The following is a 21,272-nucleotide window of genomic DNA, read 5'->3' as shown; positions in this document are numbered from 1 at the left end:
GCCCACTGGAGCTGGAGGTACGATTCCTTCTACCTACAGCGCCTGGGCCCCGAGAGGGCTCACACGGGCTTATACCCTGCCCCTAAAAAGCCCACTGTCAACTCAAGCTGTAGACACAGGCGAGCCAGAGGCTCTTGCTGATGTGCAAAATCCTTTCTGTGAGGCTCAGAAAGTCTTAGTCTGGGCTGCAGGCTCACAAACTTCTGAAAAGGGATGGGGACATTCTAGGATCACCTCTCTAGGATTCGCCTCCTGCTGGGGCTCTCCTCACACCCTCTGCCAAAGTGTCCCAGGGGATCATCTCATTATCTATTGAAAACTAGACTCAGGGAGGCCTTGGCCACGCCTCTTCCCCTTTCCCCAAGGCACACAGAGGGACTCAAAAGTGGTTTTGTATTTTAATAAACTTTCCTTTATTAGGTTACTGACTATTATTAACCATCATAAAATAGAACGGGTGTTTCAAAACTGTACAGGTCACAAGGTTCTGAGCTGAGAGGAAAGAAGGGTGGGGCTGAGGTTTGGGAAACCGGGGACAGAGGTGCAGAGAGATGACCAAGAGCCCACAATTCATCCAGCGTCCGTGGGAGACGGCTGGGTCAAGGCGGTAAGGCTGGGATCTGTGTAAGTAAAACTCTCTTGTGTGCAACATTCATGAGAACATGACCCACCCTGAAACAGGAGTGAGAAAATGTCTTTAAGAGTCTTATAGGTAAGGTTTCCTCCCCTTCCTCCCCCCTGGAAAAAAACCTCAAAATAATAAGGGGGTAATTTACATTCCTCACCCAGACTTGGCACCAATTTTGTGCTTTAAAAAATATACTCCACTGGAAGACTTTTTTTTTTTTAAAGGTACCCTACAGCAGCTGTTTAAAACATAATTCTTACAGACAAATATATATGTATATATATTAAACATTTAAACAAATAAAGTCATCTATTGTACCTGTACAGAAATGAACAGAAGTCAGATTCTAAGAGAGTTGACTTCAAGATCGAAGAAGCGGTGAGTACGGTGGCAGGGGCTGGGGTCTGCTACGTGGGGGGGCCGTGGCAGGGCACAGGTGGCCCTCTTCTGCTGGCTGCCCCTCCTCACCCCGCCCTGCTCCTTGTGTGGCTCTGGGGGGGGTCGTGATGAGCTGAGGCTGCTCCACTCGGATGCAAAGCCCGGACAGGAACACTATGTGGAGGCCTGCGCTGGCTTCCCAGGGGCACCTCACTCTGCTCTCCCAACCCGGCCGCGCCCCTGGCTTCTCTGGGGCTGCAGACCCCACCCATCCTCCCTTCTTAGTTCTTGGGAAGCCAGAGCTTCTGAGGCTGCACATGGGAGATCTCAGCTGGGGAGGCAAAAGCAAAAAGCAACCCCCCACAGAAGACTAAGAAGTAAAACCACGTGCAAAGATGTAGGAGCTGGAGTGGTTAGGTGACTACTTGGAGACACAGGGAGCTGCCACGGCCCCTGCAGACGGGTCCCCTAAGACTCTCATATTGCACGTGAGGCTAACGTTCCCTGAGGGGCGTGCTCGAAAACCCGGAGCAGAGCCCCCTGGAAACTGTGGGCCCGGGGACCCACATAAAGACACCGTTGTGCCCACGTGAGGACATACCACAGACACAGCCCAACAAGAGGGGCAGGTGAGGCACGCATGTCCCCGGGAGGGGCAGGTAGAGCAAGAGCTACAGAACACTCCAGAGAGAGGGGAACGAAACAAGGTTTCCTTTCTAAATGGAATAAATAAATGGCTTTCGTTATTGTTAAAAGAATAAATACAGGGTACCGGGGGAGGGCTGACAGCCGTGGTGATGCTGGGCGCTCATGTGCCTGGGGAAAGTCTTGGCTTCTGCCTGGGTGTCCGTGGGGAGTTTCTGATGTCCTGAGCGTTGTCTGCTGTGCCACGGCCCCCCTGGCCTCAGCACCAGCCCTCATCTGAGCACCTCTTAGCCGCCCTGGGGTCTGCTCTTGGGGTCAGGGCACCTCCTCCTGGGACCTGGCAGGTGGGGGGGGGTCCCCCGAGCCACCCCGAGGGCAGACTGGAGCTCAGTGTAGGGCTTCCTAGGAGTCTGTTCTCTGTGTTTTTTTCCAAAGAGGGACTGTGATACGGCATGCAGGGGACTTCTGCCAATGTCAGCATGGGGACAGAGGAGCCTGTGTCGAGCGGTCGGCGTCCGGCAGGGGCAGCGGGGAGGATGGAGAGGAAGAGCAAGGACGTCTTCCTGCAGCCGGATGCCAGTCCGAGGCACAGGGTACCGCACGGCGGCAGGCCGGTGAGGTGGCACCAGGTGTTTGTCGCGCTGGCGATGCAGGGTGGAGGGTCACTGGTAGAGGAGGTAGGCCTTGAGAGAGGCCGGCAGCGGCAGCGTGTGGATGTCACCCAGACGCTCCTTCCCGAGGGCCAGGCGCACTGAGCGGCGGCAGAGATCCATGAGCGGCAGGGGCTCGGCTGGGGGGACCGAGGAGAGAGCAGGGACAGGTTAGCACAGCTCTGGACGGCTCAAGAATGAACGATGCTAACAACAACAGCAATTGTAGCGGTGTTAGGTTCTATTTCATTATTTTTTAAAGATTTTATTTATTTGTTCATTCATGAGAGACACAGAGAGAGGCAGAGAGACACAGACAGAGGGAGAAGCAGGCTCCCTGCAGGGAGCCCAACGTGGGACTCGATCCTGGGACTCCAGGATCACTTCCTGGGCCAAAGGCGATGCTCAACCACTGACCCATCCAGGTACCCCACGGTGTTAGTTTTAACACATAAATAGTAATAAGACAATTTTACATTTTAAATCAACTGTTAATAGCTACCACGGAAAACCTGCTCTGGGCCAGGTACCTTTGTGAGCCCTCATTTAATGGTTTATTACAGTTGGCTATGAGGGACTCGATCCCAGGGAGGCATTATTATTATCCCCATTTTACAGATGAGGACACAGAGGGATAGGGAGTCCAAATAACTTGCCCAGGGTTACCGTGTTGGTAGGAGAAGGAGCTGGATCCAAACCCAGGCCGCCACTGCTCTCACTCAGTGGACAAGCCTTCATTGTGCATCTGATCCAGCACATGGAAGCCAGCCTGTCCCAGCACAGGCCCCAGCTCAGATCCCATACAGGCATTCAGGAAGGGAATCGTTCTATGTTAGCCCAATGCTTGTAGGTCCTGCAGCCGACCCCACCTCACTGGTGAGGGCGCTGAAGCAGGCAGGGCCTGATGTATCCGGGTTACATGCTGGGGTCTGAATCCAGGCAGTCCGAGCTCAGTAACCACACTGATTGCTGTCAATGAGGATGTAAGAAATGCTGGTCCAGGGGCGCCTGGGTGGCTCAGTTGATTGTCTGCTCAGGTCATGGTCCCAGAGTCCCAGAACTGAGCCCTGCATCAGGCTCCCTGCCCAGTGGGGAGTCTGCTTGTCCCTCTGATCCTTCCCCCTCTCATGCTTTTTTTCTCTCATTCACTGTCTTGAAAAAATACATAAAAAAAAAAAATTGTAGGGGCACCTGGGTGGCTCAGTGGTTGAGCGTCTGCCTTTGGCTCAGGTCGTGATCCTGGAGTTCTGGGATCGAGTCCCGCATTGGGCTCCCTGCAGGGATTCTGCTTCTCCCTCTGCCTATGTCTCTGCCTCTCTCTCTCTCTCTGTGTCTCATGTATAAATAAATAAAATCCTGAAAGAAAGAAAGAAAGAAAGAAAGAAAGAAAGAAAGAAAGAAAGAAAGAAAGAAAGAAAGAAATGCTGGTCCAGAGACACACTCTATAGGAGGCAGAGCCGAGGGGCCGTTCCGGGCCCAGCCACCCCATAGCCTGAAGGTGCAGTGTCTACAGAAACCCTAGGTCCTAGGTACTTCTTCCCACCCGACACAGTGAGCTGAGGGCCCAGGCAAGGCAAAGTGGAAATGCCAGTCCAGCCTCAGCAACTGGGACCCTCAAGACTGTCCCAAGCACCGCCAGGGAAACTGAGGTCAGGGCTCATGGCAGCGCTGCTTCGGGCACCTGGATTTGAGAGGAACTTCCAGCTGCAGCCTACAGCCTGCAAGAGCACTTCTGTCCTTCTGTTCCTAGACAGCCTAGGATCTGTCTTCCCCAAAGGGAAGCTCCATGCAGCCTGCATCTCAGATAAACTCTGCTCCAGAAGTGTGCAAGTCACTCCCTGCCAGGCCCTGGAGGCCATGGGGGCAGAGTGGGCCCTGGTCTCCCTGCAGTTGACTCTTCCTGGGTCTCTTCCCAGAAGCAGGGTGCAGGTGAGCACACCTGGAGCTGCTCAGGGTCACCCCCCAGCATCCTGGATGTGGAAAGAGCTGAAGTGAGGGCATCTGTGGCTTTGTCCAGGGTCTCCCCTTGACACTGAGACTTCCCTGTGACCAAAAAACCTGAGAAAAAACCCCCAGTATTTCCTTTGAGACCCCACTGCCCCAATGAGAAGTGGATCGAAGTTCTTCAATACTCACAACTGTGTCTCAGAATATTAAAAATACCATTTAAAAACCTCAACTATCGATGAGCAGATCCTATGGCTGGAGGTGTTGGGGGGAAATGGGGAATGATTACTGATGTGTTCAGGTTTCTTTGTGGGAGGAAGAGGGGGATGAAAGTGTTCTAAAACCAATCCTAGTGGGGGTTGCACAACTGTTACACCCTTTAAATGTGGGACTTGTACGGCCTGGAAATTACATCTTAACAGAGCTGTTAACAAAAGAATAAATCTGAGGCTTGGTAACACATTTATTAAATTCCTGGCTTCAAAAGAAGGCAAGCAACTGCTCTTCATCTCTCAGGGGCAGTTGGCCACAGCTAGACAGGAGAAGTATCTGAAATGGTCAATGTTGTTCATGAAAAGCTTTGAAATGGGGCCTTTCCTGGACAGCACAGGATGATTAAGGGGAGCCCTGGCTGGAGGCAGGAGGAGGAGCTACAAGCTCTTGCATGCTTTGGGGGCCAAGCATTCCAGCCTCCTGAGGCGCAGGGCCACCAGGTTTCTCCACCACAAGCCCAGAGAGCCACGAGTCTCCCTCATCGTAAGTGGCCCCACACCCAGCTACTTACTTCTGCCCTGCATAGCAGCCTGACTTCGAGCAGATCACTCCTTCTGCCTGAGCCTCAGTTTCCCCGTCTGTCAGATGAGGAATCTGGACCAGATGCTTCAGTCTCCTCCAGCTGAGATGCTGAAGGCCAGAAATGCCACCCAGTGGCTCTTGGCCTGGACATGCTGAGTGGCCCTTCAGCAGATCGAGTGGGGGGAAACCAGTGGCCCTTCCTCTCGTCCACTCAGGAGCTCTCTCTGTCTGCCACATCGGGCTAGCCCCTTTTTCCCCCAGGATGTGGCTCGGCCCCCATGGGGAGATGGAGGGGCTTCCCCTGGTGGCTGGGGACACTTGAGAAAGTATCAAGAGCCATTGAATGTGGCCAGAGAGCCGTGCAGAGCGACAGAGGGAAGGTTGAGAAGGAGTTCCTGTCACACCCTCTTAGCTTAATGGTTTCCCAGGCATCGCATGGGTACCCTCAACGAAGAGATGTTTCTAAATGGCAGAGCCTGCAACACCACCACCGCGCCCCCTCCCCCCACCCCAGCTTCCTTATTCTCGGTGACAGCCTACCTGAAATTAATGTCATGACCCCAGCAGCAGCTCCAGTTAGTGGAGCACAAATCGTGTGCCTGGTGGGGACTGTGCCCCCCACAATCTACAGATGGGGAAGTGACCTGGGGAGTAGAGAGCCAAGGGCTAATATGTGGATATGCATCCAGATCTAGCCAATTCCATAGTCTGGCTCTCTCTTTGCCAACATGACGAGGAAGCTCCTGATAGCCCCTTGTGCTTTACCCCAAGGGACAAGGACCTATGGCTACCTCCTTCCACCCCCACTGAAAGCAGCTGTGTGAGATGAGGGAGCTTCCTCTGCCTGGCCATCTCTGGACCACACTGAAAAATCCCGGTACGGAGGGGTAGTGAACCCAGGAGGGATGTGTCTTTCAGACATACCAGATCTGCCTGGATGAGTTGCAGGAGCAGCAACTAACAGATGCAGTGATGCATCTTGAGCCAAAAACATGACCAGCCATGCAAGCAGCCCATGGTGGGTCTGTTCTTGGGGGCCACAAGTACAAAAACAGGTCATTTCCCCCCTGGATCTTATAGGGGACAAACGATGATGCACAGGGCCATGGTCTGATTGTTTCTTAAAGGCTGGGCAGAGACCAGGAGTACACTGGCCACAGAAGTGGATGTGGTACCGGGCCATGGAAGATATCGGTCTTGATTTCAGTTGGTCACTAATAGATCCAAGAAGGTCTCCCTACCTCAACACTTTTGATGGGGGACTGCAGGCTCTGTATCCAGCTCCATCCACAAAGCCAGGTACCCACCGAAGTTCCACCGAAGAAGTTTCCAAACAGGGAAGGGAAGAGTTTATTTGATAACCTGTACGAGGGGCCTCAGCCACTAGGCCCACCTCCAGGAAGCTGAGGCGCTCGTCCTAAACTTTACATCGTTTATATGAATGGGGTGTGAAGGGCACGGAGTTCAGCACAGAAACTGGGAAGTAAATCAGGTGCTATTTATGGAAAGTTGAGGAACTGGATGGGTATATGCAGGAACTTCCACATTTTTCAGAGAAATGATTACCTGGTGGCCTATCTGAACATGCATGGCCTGGCATGCCCGCCTGCGCCTCTCCCACAGTTCTCAGAGCGACTACACCTGACTCATGCCTCCAGGGCCTGGTGCTGTGCTAGTTCACGGGCTCAGGGTATGAACTTTGGGTCTGCGAGGTCGAGGACAGAGATCTCATGTCAGGAAGTGCCCCTGGTCCAGCCATGTTCACATTCACACCCATCGCTTTCACCTTCCTAAGACTGGCCTCATGCTTACTCCTACGAGTAGCTCACAGTGAAAATGCCCCGTGAAATGGATTCTAGAAAGTCTTGGGTGGAGGACGGGCATCTCAGGATATGTGTGCATTTCCCCTCCACATCAAGCAGTTCTTATGAAAAAGAAGCAAGACCCCAACCCCTTGTACTTGGCAACCAGGGAAGGATACTTGACACAGTGAGCCTAGAACAGCCTCTTCTCTCCTAAGTGGGATCTTTTCCCCAGAAGGAAGCCCTTGGAGGTTGGGGTGACTAGGAGGTTCTCTGGAGCCCAGCTGGAATGGAGGTGCAGGGGGGAGCCACCATCAGGTGAGGCGCCCCAGGAGGGCATCTAGGGAGGCCAGGAGGACACCTGGAAGAGGTCACCAAGTGGAAAGTTTCTTGAGGAAAAGAGCTGAGCCCTCTCAGAACCCAGAATCCTGAAAATCCTCACCATACTCTTCTGGGAGCAGTAAAAGGGAGAATTTGAAAAATGGAGGAATGTAGAAAAAAGGATTCCTCAGTGGGAGACACAGTCACAAGCTGTGGGGGCAGGGAGGACCCAGGGGGACAGGGACTTTCCCTTGGGTGACAGCCAGTCTGCGGCTTGCAAGTAGGTCTTTTCTTTCTGTGCTTCTAGGGAGGGGCACAGGCAGGCCTGGAGGCCCAGCTGGGCCCTGTCTCCCCCTTACAAAGGTCATCTCCACCCCTTCACCCCAGGAAAGAGGAAGGTGACACCACAGCTCCTCTGGCTGTGGCTTCAGCCCCAGAAGGTCTCAAGGCTGGAGGAATCAGAACTAGTGGCCTGCGGTCAGAGCTGGCTGGGGACGGTGGGGGCGGCCGCACAGGGACACATTGATTACTCTGTGCCTTTGCTCTGGGCCCTGCCCCAGCAGGGGCAGCAACTCTGCTGGGGAGGGTGTGCCTAGGACACCAGGGAAGGGCCCCCCACTTAGCAACTCTGGCTGACAAGCTCTGCAAACTGCTACTCCCTGCTGAGGTCGGGACCTGGTGTCCGGGGTGGAGTGGGGTGGGGAAGGACGGTATAGAGGTCGTCCCAGACATCCCAGGGAGCGCTGACAGGTCAGATGGCCCCCGAGGCTGTGACCCCGGGAAGAGGTACCTAGCCAGCCCTGGCCAGACTCTGCCTGTCACACTCTGCTCCCCCGGGTGGGCCACAGATCTGGTCTTGCCATGACATTCCTCCTCCTCAGCTGCCTCAGAAGGTAAAGGAAACCCTCCTGAGCAGAAGACTTAGGTCCCCTTCGACCTCACCCAACAAATACCCTATCTGAGGGCCGTCTCGCCTTCCCTTCAGGGGGTGGCATGGGGGTCTCAGGGGGAATGATCTAGAGTCCCTGTCTCCACATCTATAATGAGGGGGATAGTGTCCTCTCTTCTAAATTCAGAACTCTCTGGATCCTCGGAATGTGACCCTCTTGGAAACAGCATCTTTGCAGATGTCATCACTTAAGGTAAGGTCATGCCAGAGAAGGGTGGGCCCTGAATCCAATGGCTGGTGTCCCCAAAAGATAAAGGCAGACCCAGGAGGTCATGTGGCAATGGAGGCGGAGATGGAGTCAGGCATCCACAAGTGAGGACTGCTTTCAACCAGCAGAAGCAGGAGGGAGGCCTGGGGAGGATTCCCCTCAGAGCCTTCAGAAGGGACCAACCTGTCGCCATCTTGACTTTGGACACCTGGCCTCTGGAACAGTGAGGGAATGCATTCTGCGGGTGGTCATCTGTTCCGGCAGCCCCAGGAATCAAACACACCATCCTTTCTGTCCGTCTGTAAACCCACTGCTCTGTCAGGCTTCTGACCCCACCCAACCCTGAAGACTTCTGTCAAGGCCACCAAAGATGGCCTTGATGTCAAAGCTGATGGACAATTCTCAGCCAGCACAGCACTTGACCTGGCATCACCTTGTCCTTCTGGAAGTCCTCTTTTCATGTGTTGTCCAGGCCACTCCTCTCCCCTTGAGCCCCACAGCCACTCTGTCTCCTCTCCCCTTCAACCGCCCTATCCTGAAATACAGACGTGGCCCAGCGCTCAGCCTCAGCCCTGCCCCCTCACTCCCTGGGTGATCTCATCAGGAGGCTCGGCCTTAAACCGCCCAGCCGTGGGTGACTGCCCCAGTGACCTCGATCCAGATTTGTAGAGCTACCGAGATGTGTGGAGTGAGAGTCTCAAACTTAACTCCCCTACCCTGGCCCAAGCCCTAGTCAGGCCACCTCTCCCCTGGATGACTGTCATGGTTCCTCCCCAGCCTCCCAGTGGCCACTCTCGCTCCCACCATTCATTTTGAGGCAGTAGCCAGAGCGATCCCATAAACGGGGCCCATTTATGCCCGACCAGGACTGGAAGAGACATTGAGAAGGCAAGGGAACACTCTGGTGTTGTCTGGCATCGAAACCAGTGGCCAAGGAATTCATGGAATGGATCACAGCTGCAGACTAACAGGCACAACTTTCTACCCAGATCTTTTCCTTCTGCCTTTAAATTTCACTGACTCTCGGGACACCTGGGTGGCTCAGTGATTGAGCGTCTGCCTTTGGCTCAGGTTGTGATCCCGGGGTCCTGGGATCAAGTCCCACATCAGGCTCCCCACAGGGAGCCTACTTCTCCCTCTGCCTCTCTCTCTGTGTCTCTCATGAATAAATACATAAAAATCTTAAAAAAAACTTTTTTCCTTGACTCTCCCTTGAGGGAGGCAGATTTGAGGCTTACCCTCCTGTCTCCTGGTTTGCCTGTCTCTCAAGTAAATCCTTTTCTTGCTGCATCCCGGTGATGGTCTGTGCTGCCCAGCGGGAAGGCAGACTTGGCTTGGGCTACAGCATGACATTTCTGGGGGGTGGAGGGTCCTCATCATCAACCAAGAGAATCCAAGGTGGGCTCAAGCCATTTGGCACTTGGGAGTCTCCATCCCAGACTCAGTTCATAGATGCAAATGTCTGCAACTCATTCCCAGGCCCGTTCCCTGCTCTGCTCCCCTCAACCTCCCCTCTATGTTTTCCCCAACAAGAAAATTTATAAAAGCATCCAACCTCCCATCGGATGCAGAGCTGACAGGGCATCTATTTCCAAGATGCGCATTTGGGCCTCCAGGGCCATCCTAGCAGAACCTTTGCCGAGCTTTGCTCTGACTAAGCAGAGGAATGATGCTGGTCGAATGTGCCCTGACTTGTCAGGTGAACAGGCCAGTCGCCTCCAGGCCGCTCGGGGCTCTGTGCTCTGTGTCAGAGCTGGCTATGTGAATGGAGAAGCCCAGTCAACTCCAACGCTGATGGACCTATTCCTGGAGGGGACAGGGGCTGCCCTGCTCTTGTCTCGACCAACGGTCTCAGTGACCTGGCAATGACACAGGGAGCCCAGTTGTTCGTTCATCTGTCTGTCTGCACAGAATGGGCATTACACTGACTAGGGCTGTGGTCACTCCTCTGTCAGGGCCAGGGCTCCTGAGATCCTAGTCCTGGGCAGGATGTGCCTAGTTCTCCCAAGGCCTGCCCACCCCAGCCTAGGGCAGATTTGGCTGTGGACTTTCTACTACCATCACCTGGGGTGAGAGACTCACAGAACTTGCTCTGCTGGTTCTTTAGATGATGAGGTTTGAGGTTATTTACTTGGGGAGGCTACCTGCCTCTGCCAGGAGTCCCATGACCTAGGGGTACTAGGCTGCACAGGTGAGGTTATTGCCATCACTCAGCCAAAGCCAGAGGCAAGAAGAGAGGGAAGGGGGGGGGGGGCGTGGACGCTTCCAAAGAGAAGAGTTTAAGAGTTCCCTCTGCCTTATGTCCCTGGATATTTTCTCTGATATCTTCCAAGGCTGAAGTAGGGAAGAGCCATGGGAGAAGCTGAAATTCTGGAGGCTTCCAAGACCAGAGTAAGCATCTGTGCTTCTGACCCCAGCAGGGCCTTCCCTGAATGCTCACGTGGCCTATGGGGTGCCAGGTCAGACCTGCCTCATAGGGATGGTCAACACAGGGCTGGGCTGGGCAAAGCTTTCTGCACCTTTTTTCAGGCTGGGCTCTGCAGATGGTAGAAAGGACCCAGGAAAGAGTAAGGGTCAAACATGGGGATAGATAGTTTTGGAAGCCTAGGACCTCCTGCCACCATGGGGTCCCAGCCCCGAAGCCAAACAGCCCTCCACCTCCTACACTAGGATAGTATCACCACATGGCTATTTTCACATGTGGTCTGAGAAAGGCCACTCCCTTTCCCAAAGGAAAGGGTGGAAATCACTGCTGATTCAGCCTGTTTCTAATCTACACACTCTTCTCCAAGGCCTCCTGACGTCATGACTGAACAAGCCAGGGGACTGTGGTCTAAAGGAGCCAACTCAGAAGCCTCCAGCACCAGAAGAGACTCTAAACCTGTCTAATGAACAAGAGAGGCTATTGGCTTTCATTTATGTAAGAGATCCTCGTACCCTCAAAACTGCAAATCCAAGCCCAATAATATGCTGGCTACTGTATGAGAATTTGGTCAACAACAGATCAAAATTAGAGGTAGATCAACCAGAAAGAAAGAGCAACTACCCATGCATCTATCCATCCATCCAGCCACCCACCCACCCATCCAATCCCTTCATCTATCCATCCATACTCCCTTATCTATCCATCTATCCATCCATCCCTTTATCCATCTATCCCCCATCCAACCATCCATCCATCCATTCACTCATTCTCTATCCATTCATCCATCCATCGATCCCTCCATCTACTCAACCATTCTTCTATCCTACCATCCACTCATTCATCCATCCACCCATCCATCCATCCATCCATCCGTCCATCCATTCATGAGGTGCTTGCTATCAGGTAATCTGGCAGATTCCAGCTAGAATTCTTCATTTAAGCAGAGGCAGGCAAGAATAGCCTCTGAGGATCCGAATATGCTGGGATATCTACTTAAAGACGTTTTAGTTTCAATGACTGTAAACTTTTGATCAGGAGCAGCCAGGACCCCAGGAGGTCCGAGAACACTGCCACATTGGACAGCACAGGACACTTACGGTCAAGTCCATTCAAGTAGCGCATGCGGATCTCACAGTGGCCCCAGACGGCGCTCACTACAGGATATAGTTTTTTGCCCTTGAGTCCTCGAAAAGCCACTCCCATGTACTGTCCGTCCACAATGAAGCTCAGAGTCCCGTCATCCATGTCCAGGGCCACGAGGAAGGAGTCGGGGACAATAAATGTCTCATCCGGCTCCAAAAAGGCCGGGTATGTTTTGCTTGGTTGGTTTTTGCCATCATGATAGAGCCGGTTGCGCCCCAAGTCCCAGCCCCAAGACTCATGGTTGTTCCCCACGAGGGTTGTATACCCGACAGAGTGCAGGGGGGCATCCGCTGTCGCCACTCCAACCACAGCGTGTGTGCCCCGCTGCCTCATGGCCCACGTGATCTGCCAAACATGCAGCCCACGCGTGTACCCAACTTTGCCCCTGATGGCATCTGTACTCTGGGCCACCGGATGCCGGTGAAAGATTAGCTTGTCGTCCTCCTTCACAAAGACATTGAGCGATCGGTCATTGTTATTCCATGAGTGGAGCAGCTGGATGTCGTAGGACACGGGGGGCATGTCTAGCAGCAGGTCCAGGCGGGTGGGCTTGCAGTAGTCCAGGCCCTGGAGCTCCTGCTTCAGGGGCCGGTACGTGGGGTCCCTCATGTCCACGGTCTTGATCCCTCCAGTGACCTTCTGACCCATGTTTGCCTTTGGTTTCACCTCTGCACTGAGTCCCAAAGCAAACTCATCAATCGTGGGGCCTTCCGTCTGGTTTTCCAATGAAGCCCAGATCAGTCCTAAGGAAGGTTGGTAGGCGGCCTCTGGGGACTGTAGGGCCCTCCGTGGTGCCTGATGGAAGGAAAGAGAAACAGGCTGGATGAGCAGGAGGTGCGGGAAGAAGGGGAATACAGTAATTAGGAGTATGAGGCTGCCCACGCAGGCACGTCCCAGCTACCTGATGCAAGGCAGGCCGCAGCCATGGCTCTGTCGCCACAGCCACACCACCAGGAAGGCGACAGGCTGTCCATCTGCAATTGGCAGGGAGAGGTGGGCTGAGGGGCCAGCCACCACGCTCAGTGGTGTTGGCTGTATGGCACTCACCTAACCCTAACCCCAGTTTCTCAGAGCAGAAGGCCCAGTTGGCATGGATGTTGCATCAGCCCCAAGGCAATGGGTGTCCTCCTGGGTCAAAGCAAGGGGAAGCTGATTTCCCTTGCCTGCAGTCTGGAGGGAAGGTGAAGCCATAACATGCAACAGAAGTGGCCAGACCTCGTTTCCCAGCCCCTCTTCTCTTCTAGCACCGCTGCTTCTAAGGGTTCATGCCAGGGAAGGGGACCCTGGTGTAGGTAGAAAGCTCACTTGAGGGCTTGCATGGCACTCAGCTGGAAGGCCTCGGGGTCTCCTGGCTTGCGGTTCCCTGAAGCCACAGGGAACTCCCCAGCCAGCTCTGTGACCCTCCTGGGCCAGGGGTACCAGTGATACTCTTCCCGTGGCCCCTGGGCTGTCCCCTGATCAGGTGAGGACAGAGCTCTCACCCTCCTCCCTCAGGTGGTTCTGAACAACACTAAGAGGACCCCCACTTGTCCCTACCTGTACCCTTTAACCAGCAGCTGTTACTTGGCCCCTCGGGTGCCAACAGCCCATCTTGCGGGGAAGTCAGACCTCTGGACCCCTTGTTCCCACTCTGACTTCACCATCCCGTGGCTCCTCGAGGGAGGTCAGGGCCATGGGACTGGAGGAGAGATCTCACTCCATCTGTCCCGGTGTCTCCACTGGCAGTGCCAGGAGAGTTACCTCCAAGGACGAGGGTCTGAAATGTGGGGCTGATCGACCACCCCCACCACACCTGTCCCGGTGTCCGGCCTTGGGTGAGGAAAAAGAATAGGTCATTTGGTTTCCGTTTTCTTCCCCGCAAGATTCTATTTATTTATTCATGAGACACACACACACACACACACACACACACACACACACACACACAGAGAGAGAGAGAGAGAGAGAGAGAGAGAGAGAGAGGCAGAGACACAGGCAGAGGGAGAAGCAGGCTCCCTGTGGGGAGCTCAATGCAAGACTTGATCCCTGGACCCCAGGATCACAACCTGAGCCAAACTGAGCCACACAGGTATCCCTTTCTCAAAGGTTTTAAAAGAAACTCTTGAGATCGTTCCTAGGAGCACTCAGGTGTCTTAGGTGAAGAGGGCACAAAGGAATCTGCTGGGGGTTACTGCGGGACTCCCCTCTGTGGGTGGCAGGGAAGAGCACCTGCTGGGAGATGAGGGCCGCTGGTGGTGCAAGGGAATCCGGGAGAGAAGCTCCCAGCGGGGCCAGGAGGAGGGAAGGGATCTGCAGTGGGCTTGCTGTCTCTTGTGGTCGGTCTCCCAGGCGACCCTGAGCCGCCTCCCGCCCCCGGGACCACATCTTCAGGGCAGCCAGGCCTCTGGGAGGCTGGCTCTCGGGCAAGATAAGTGTCCCTATGTGGGAGCACTTGGATGCACCCCTCCCTGCCCCCTCATTGACCACATCCAGCTTCTCACCCTCCCCTTTCTGCTGTGGAATGGAAGGCTCACTCACTCCCTGAGGCATGGTCATTTTTTCAGAGACTCATAGTGTCAAATGTATGCAAAGCTGGTATAGAGCAGAGGTGTCCGACTGCAGCTAGAGGACCATCCCGGTTCTGGAAAGTTCTATGGAGATCATGACCTTAGTCCTGGATCCCCCAGGACAATACCAATTTCAAGCCTTCAGGCTCATTGACTCCTGAGAACCATCAATACTTTCAGGACTTGCCTGTGGCCCTGCGGGGACATCCCGTGGCTTTGGCACCTGCTTGTCTGGCTGTATGGGGGTGGAGAAATCTGGGGTTTAGGGGGTGCAAACATGGTCCTTGTAACTACAGACTGGGAGCCGCCTGGCTGCAGCCTCCCCAGACTCCATTCGAGTATCTTCCTGAGCTGGTCTGGGGCAGTTCTTAAAGTCAGAAGCACCCATATCCATCTCTGCCAGGACACCTCACTCTGGCCGGTGCCCTGCGACCTCTCAGTGCAGGAGGACCCTGTGGGGACCCAGGTCAGCCCTCTGGAGGACAGGGAGGGAGCTCTCAGGCCCCTGAGCTGAGACCTGTACACTTATAACTCTTACCTCAGCTAGACCAGGGATCGGAAACTTCCCGTGTACAGGGCTAGACGGCAAATGTTTTAGGCTTTGTGGCCAGGCAGCCTCAGCGGAACCACCCAACTCTGCCTTGTGGTGTGAAAGCAGCCACAGACAGAGCATAAATAAACGAGCATGGCTGGGTTCCAATAAAGCTTTATTTATAAGAATAGGCTGCTCCCCAGTCAGCCAACCATTGAGCTAGACAAGGGGCCGGGCACGTCATCTCCTCTGATGACAGAGCACTGCAGAAGGCAGGGGATGGAGGTGGGAAGGAATCTGATGGCTGCGAGGTCAGTCCAGCCTCGGAAGGAGCCGTCAGAAAAGACGGCATAACATCCCGGTGGCACCTCGGCTGTCTGTTGAGGCCAGTTCCGCAAGCTCTCCCCGCTCCACGGCCCCCTGGCCAGTCCATTGACATGGCCCTTGCGCTAAGCTCCCGCCCTCTTGGGCCATGACCCAGGGGACTGTCCAAGAGGTGGGGTCCTTCTGTCCCTGGACCACCTGACCTGGAGTAGCGGGAGCCCCTGGGAGGAAGGGGCGCAGGTAAAAGTGTCTGCAGCAGTGCGGGTGGCTCCCACGCAAGGGCACCCAGAGCCTCACCAGGGGGCACGGGCCACCCACTCTGCTGCTTCTGGGCCATCCTGCTGCAGTCACCCCAAGTGGGCAACCACCATAGCAACCCAGGCCACTCTTACCTTGTCTGTCACCTGCCTCTTCCCACCCTGCATCCACGCTACAGTCAGAGCCGACACTTTCTTCTCGTAGACCTCCTGCTGTCCATACCTGGCCACCTCCTTGCCATGCAAGGCCATTGAGGTGGTCCAGTTGCCCCTCCTTCCTTCTATTTTTAAATGTGGCTGCAGAGATCTGCCCTTCTGTGGGTCTCCTGGAGCCCTGCCAGCCCCTTCTTGGGGAGAGCTGTAGGGTGCCCCCCCACCCCGGCCCCCGACCAGACGCCTCCCCAATCGCACCTCCCTACTTTGTTCTCCTCCACCAGCACTGCTCCTGAGGACAGGGATGGCTCTGCTGCTGCTGCCGCCACCACCCATCAGCCACACTCAGCCACACACAAGCTCAGAGCAGCAGCGGCTGCGGTGTCGGGGCTACTGGGCAGGAGGGAGTGAAGTCCCGACAGTGCCAGGCTGCGGCTCCTTCACTCCCTCTGCGGGAGTTCCTGTTCAGAAAGCTCACCCACATAGTAGCCTCGGGGTCCCCAAGGCCACACCTGCCTGCCCTACTCAGGGCCGTCCCAAGCCAGCCCTCAAGACAAATTCCTGGTGTACACCTGTCCCGCGCTGCCAACCTCTGATTGCCCAGGTAATAGCTTGCTCCCCGCTGCCCTCAGCCCCTGGTGCTTCCCAAGGCCCAAGGCACACCTGGAGCAGGGGTGAGAGGGGCGACCTGAGGCTCCAGGATGGGGGCAGGGTGGAGATTTTTGGACTGAGTGGGTGGATTGTTACCCTCCTCAGCAGCACAGATGCAGCAGGATGGGTGTCTCAAGGAAGAGTAAGAGTGCATTGTGTACACACACACACACACACCTGTGTGCACATAGGCACTGAAATGGAAGCAAAGTAAAATATGTTCAAAGGAGCTCTACCTGGAGGACAATTCTTCTTGCATGTTACATGGAGTCGACAAGTCATTCTGGGTTGGGAGCTCTTAGTGGCATTTTTCTACAGGTAAAAGTAGATTAAAGTCTCCAAAGGGCCCAAGGAGAAAAATAACCATACAAGGATGGTTCGGAAAGTGCACAAGAGGAAGGACACTCTACAGAACTGTCAGAGAGTGTGAAGTCATAACACAGAAGCACGCCTGATTGGGGGTCAAGTTCTAGAGCCAGTGAGGTCGTGGGGCTCAGTGTGGTCAAAGTCACCCCATACGGTTCCAGAAATGCCATATGAACAGCTTCCTCACTGGGAAGGGCAGGCAAGCTGCCCCCTGCCCCCCACCGCACTGCCACAGGCGTCTCCCTTGTCAGTTGGGCCACGTGGTTGTTGAGGAGTGGCTGGGCGGGGGTCACCAGGATTGAGTGTGCCCCTGAGGCTCCACTCTTCACGCTCCACTTCCCTCTGCTCCTCTGCTCCGCTGGGTCCACCAACCTCCCCCCACCCCCCTCCCAGGCCCAGCACAGCACTGGCCCCAGTCCCCAGGGGGACAGAGAAGAGGACCTGCCCCCAACATCAAAGCCAAGCTCGAGGTTGTGTCTGTCTCAAGCACTGGAGGGCTGGGAGTGGGCAGCGGAGGAGCACCCAGTGCAGGGGACGCAGGAACCACAGCCACCAGGCAGGGATACCTGTACTTCATACACTGGCTTTGTGAGCTGACCTGTTTTACCCTCAAGAGGGACACAGAGAGACATGAGCAAACACACCTTAGAAGCTTTAAGATGTTGCATTTACTTACAATCTCATGGATAATTTAAAAGCTCTGGGACTAGGGGTGGGGGGGTTGGGGGTGGGAGCAGAGAGAAAGGGTGTCTGCTGTCAGGCCAGATGCCACTAAGGCCTATGGTCTGACCTGTGGGGGGGGACCCCTTCCCCTCTCTCAACAACCCCCATCTCTCCCTCACTAACACTACATATGCATCATCTTTGATGGGTCAAGTCAGTTCATGGTTCATTGCACAAGGGGATGCCTCCCCAACCCTCCAATGGGCAAAAGCATCCCTCCTACTATCCCTTGCAGCTGCCATGGGCTGGGTGACCTGTGCCTCCAGGACTCATCCTGTCCATAAAGGAATTCCAGGTGGACCCCTGGATTCTAAGCAGACAAGTTTCCAAAGCCTCCGGCTCCCACTACTGCTACAGAGAGCCAAATTAAGGTGGTCTCAGTCCAGGATCAGGGACCAAGGCTCCTGTCACAAATGCCCGCTTTGGAGAGAGTTTGCTCGGGCCACAGCTCTCCATAGGGAGGAACACTAGAACCTCACAAACTATCTTTCCTTTCGTTTCTCAGACCCCTCCGGGTATGCTCTTCTGTGCCGTCAGATGGCAGGGAGGCCAGATCTGGAATTGGTAGCTGTGCAAGGAAGGATGCCCAGAACTACATACGGATCCCTATGGGGTGAGAGGAGCCAGAAGCATCCTCATGGTGCACTGCTGGGGCGGGGGGGTGTCTGTGACCTGGGCCAGGGCTCCATCTTAACCCCAGGTCTTTAGTGATCTAAGGCAGCAATTTTTTCTCAAGGGGAAGGGAACAGACACAGCAAATCTGTGTCTCCCGGGCACACATGGCAGGAGAACGGTGCCATGTTCTCACTCTACGGGTCAGAGTGAAGGGATGCTGGCAGACTGCCATCAGTGAGAGGGGACAGGGAACCATGTGGGATGCACAGGGTTAAAAAGGTTGGGAAGGAACTGGAGAGAATGTGGGGGAAAGTCACTCACACACAGGTGTGGGGGTGTGTCCAAGACATGCCACAGAGCAACCCCCATCCAGGTGTAAAACGCCCAGCAGTCCCCCAGCAGGTGCTCTTCCAGGGTCGTGTCTATGAAACCCAGGAGCTCTGCACAGGGACGCGCTCCCTGCCCTACGACCACACAGCCCTGAGAAGGAGACAGCCCCTCGGACTGCTGGCTTATAAATGTAACGTGATGCTCTTATATTTTAAAAAGTAAATTGGAGAACAATACACAGAACATGATCCCATTTCTGTAAGAACAGAATTTAAGAAGATTCTATCTGTGCACATTTATCTGTTTGTAGACATGGAGAAAGGGCTAAATGAATAAACATCAAACCTTTCACAATGGTTAACCCTGGTGGGGGGGTGGTGAGAGGGAAGATTTGTTCACTTTGAACGGTTTGGTTTTTTTTTTATGAGGCTCCACACCCAGCGTGGAACCCAATGCAGGGCTTGAACTCACTACCCTGAGATCAAGACCTGAGCTGAGATCAAGAGTCAGACGCTTAACCACGGAGCCACACAGGGGCCCCGACTTTGAACGTTTTTTGAATTGAAATTTTTTTAAACGCAAGTGTTACTTTGGTAATGAAATGATTTATAAGCGTGCGAAAAAAGAATAAAGGCTGGAGAAATACTGACAGTACACTTCCATCAACAAGTGGTTCCCAAAGCAATTCCTAGAGGCTCTCCACTCGTGTCACTTCGTCTAAAGCAAGCACAGGATAAATGTTTGATTTACGCAGGAAGATACACAGGAAGGATCCAGAGTCAGCAGAAGGGCTTTTAAAATAAAGGGTAGGGAGGGATCCCTGGGTGCGGCCCTGGGGCCATCCCAAAGAGGGACGTTATTCCTACAACGATTTCCCCCAAGACTTCCAACTGCACTGCTTCCAATTGGCAATTTTAATTTGCCCAGTAAAACCAGGGTAGCTACTAGTCTCCACTGGCCCCAAACAAGAACAGAACTGCTCTGTCCCGACACCTGAGACCCATGGCGGCTGCACCCTTGTTCTGTGCTCAGTGAAGGCCAGGTGAGGAAGGAGCACCTCAGCGGGCAGAGACAGGGGAGGGACAAGAATTTCAACCCTTGGCTCCCCGAGCTCAGCACCTGGCCGCAACGCTATACTGTTCCTTGGCTTAAAGCCACGCCTCTGCAGTTCCACTTTCCAAAAAAAAAAAAAAAAAAAAAGCACTTTGGAGTCAACTGGCCCCAGAGCCCACCTCCACTAAAAACTACCCCTCTGTCTTGTTTAAGGACAAGTCTGTTGAATGGGCATTAGTCTCTGACGGAGACACATCCAAGGGGACTAGTGACAAATGCACGGGGTGGAGGGTGAGGGGAGGGCACACACTCACCTCCCTTTTAGCTCAAACCCCCTCAGCGTGTCCGATTGACCCCAGAACAGTAAAACCATTGTTTTGACCCAAGACGGGGAAAGAATGAAATTCAGGATGTGGAACAAGGTGACCTATTTATAAAGCCTCCTTTCACCTGAAGATCAAATAAACTCCCTCCCTCCGCCTCCCCACCTCACACATCGGTGGTTGCAAGCCCAGAATTTTGCAAGAGAAGCATGCCCAGGAGCGGTCTGTTATTAGATCAGAATACAACCTCTGCAGCCTGGCTGAGTGGCTGCCCGGCTCTGCCTGCTAATTAGGGTGTCGTGCTCCTGTGAGCCAGGACTCGGAACCCTCTTGGTGGGGGAGCAGGCGCGGGGTGTCCGCCATGAGAGCCCGGCCACGAAGCCCCTGGCACGGGTGTCACCACCAGCAGGACAAGGCCATGCGGTTACAGTCCCCTGCCCCAACCCATCTGCCCGCTTGAGGAGAGATGCCTGGGAGCACCCAGGACAGCTGTGTGCTTCTCAAACAGGGATATAAAAGTAAGTCTCCCTTAGAACCACCAACAAAAAGTATTGGTCCCTTCTGGAAAGTTCTGACAAGTGATTTTGGAGAGAAAATCCTGCACGGTCCAGAGCTCTAGCCTCTGACCTCAAAAGACCAAGAATGCACCTGCTGTAAACACCTACAGAAGGACCCAAATTACTCACGGCACTTTCAGAAAGGGTGCAGATCAGTTGAACCTTGCCCCTGGGAAATCGGCATTACATTCATACAGAGACTAAAAATTAAAATAAAGAGTCACGACTGCAGCCTGAGGCAAGGTTGTGACGGCAGCAGCCTGTGCTTAGTTCGGATGAGAAGCCTTGTTCTTGGAGGGACCTCAGTGACACACAGTGACACATGGGGACCTGACCAAAAGTTTACAGGGAGCTGCAGATGAGCCTACACTGGGGCTGGGCGTCCATCAAACTGGGCCTGGCTGGTACCCCAGAGACAGGGAGCAGGAGGGCAGGGCGGAGAGCTACACTCGGCCAGCTCCACAGGGACAGCCCACAGGAGCCCAGGGGAAAGGCCGGGGTACACAGGGCTAAGGGGCAGAAACCTGCCACCCCCAGGAGGATCTGGGGGCCTCAGTGGTGAAGCCTACCCTCCCTGACACAAGTGCCCGGAGGAGCCTCCGCAGGAAATAAGGGTTCTCTCAGGAGCCCTGGCATACTTCTAAGATACCAGTTGGCCTGCTCACCCCAGAGCCTGCGGGCCTGGAGCGATACCCCTGCCACCTGCCCCCATCAGGGAGGCCCCAGGAACAGAAGTCTGACCAAGCCCAGGCTTTAGGGCCTGGAAGCCTGAATGGGAGCAGGTGACACTCTCGCCTCCTCTGATGGGATTTGCCAGCTGGGAAAGGCCTCCTCTGGAGGGGTCCCTTGAGACTCGGTGGGCTGGCTGCCAGGGGAGTTAGAAGGCTGGTCTGCTCATCCTACCCTGCGACCCAGGTGATGCTCTCAAACCTCCTGGGGGCAGAAATGGTC

At 54.5% G+C, this 21,272-nt stretch overlaps 1 protein-coding gene across 6 annotated transcripts in view; it reads right to left on the bottom strand.

The window, feature by feature from the left end:
• Positions 1 to 389: 389 nt before the first annotated feature.
• The window catches only part of SPSB1 (splA/ryanodine receptor domain and SOCS box containing 1), a 69,172-nt gene continuing 48,289 nt past the window's right edge, over positions 390 to 21,272 (bottom strand). For 5 of the 6 annotated variants that reach the window (XM_049109550.1, XM_049109549.1, XM_035715789.2 and 2 more), the window contains exons 2-3: positions 11,846 to 12,686; positions 390 to 2,441 (exon numbers count right to left, since the gene is read on the bottom strand). In XM_049109550.1, coding sequence (XP_048965507.1) covers positions 2,314 to 2,441; positions 11,846 to 12,539 — 822 coding nt within the window. In that variant the 5' untranslated portion in view covers positions 12,540 to 12,686 and the 3' untranslated portion in view covers positions 390 to 2,313. Of the gene's footprint in view, positions 2,442 to 11,845; positions 12,687 to 16,590; positions 16,768 to 21,272 lie in introns of those variants that run through there. The other variant, XM_035715788.2, reaches the window with a different exon arrangement.

Source organism: Canis lupus, chromosome 5, assembly GCF_003254725.2.
Source record: "Canis lupus dingo isolate Sandy chromosome 5, ASM325472v2, whole genome shotgun sequence".
NCBI lineage: Eukaryota > Metazoa > Chordata > Mammalia > Carnivora > Canidae > Canis > Canis lupus.
Note: the sequence above shows the minus strand (reverse complement) of the source record. Positions and strands in the feature narration are given on the sequence as shown.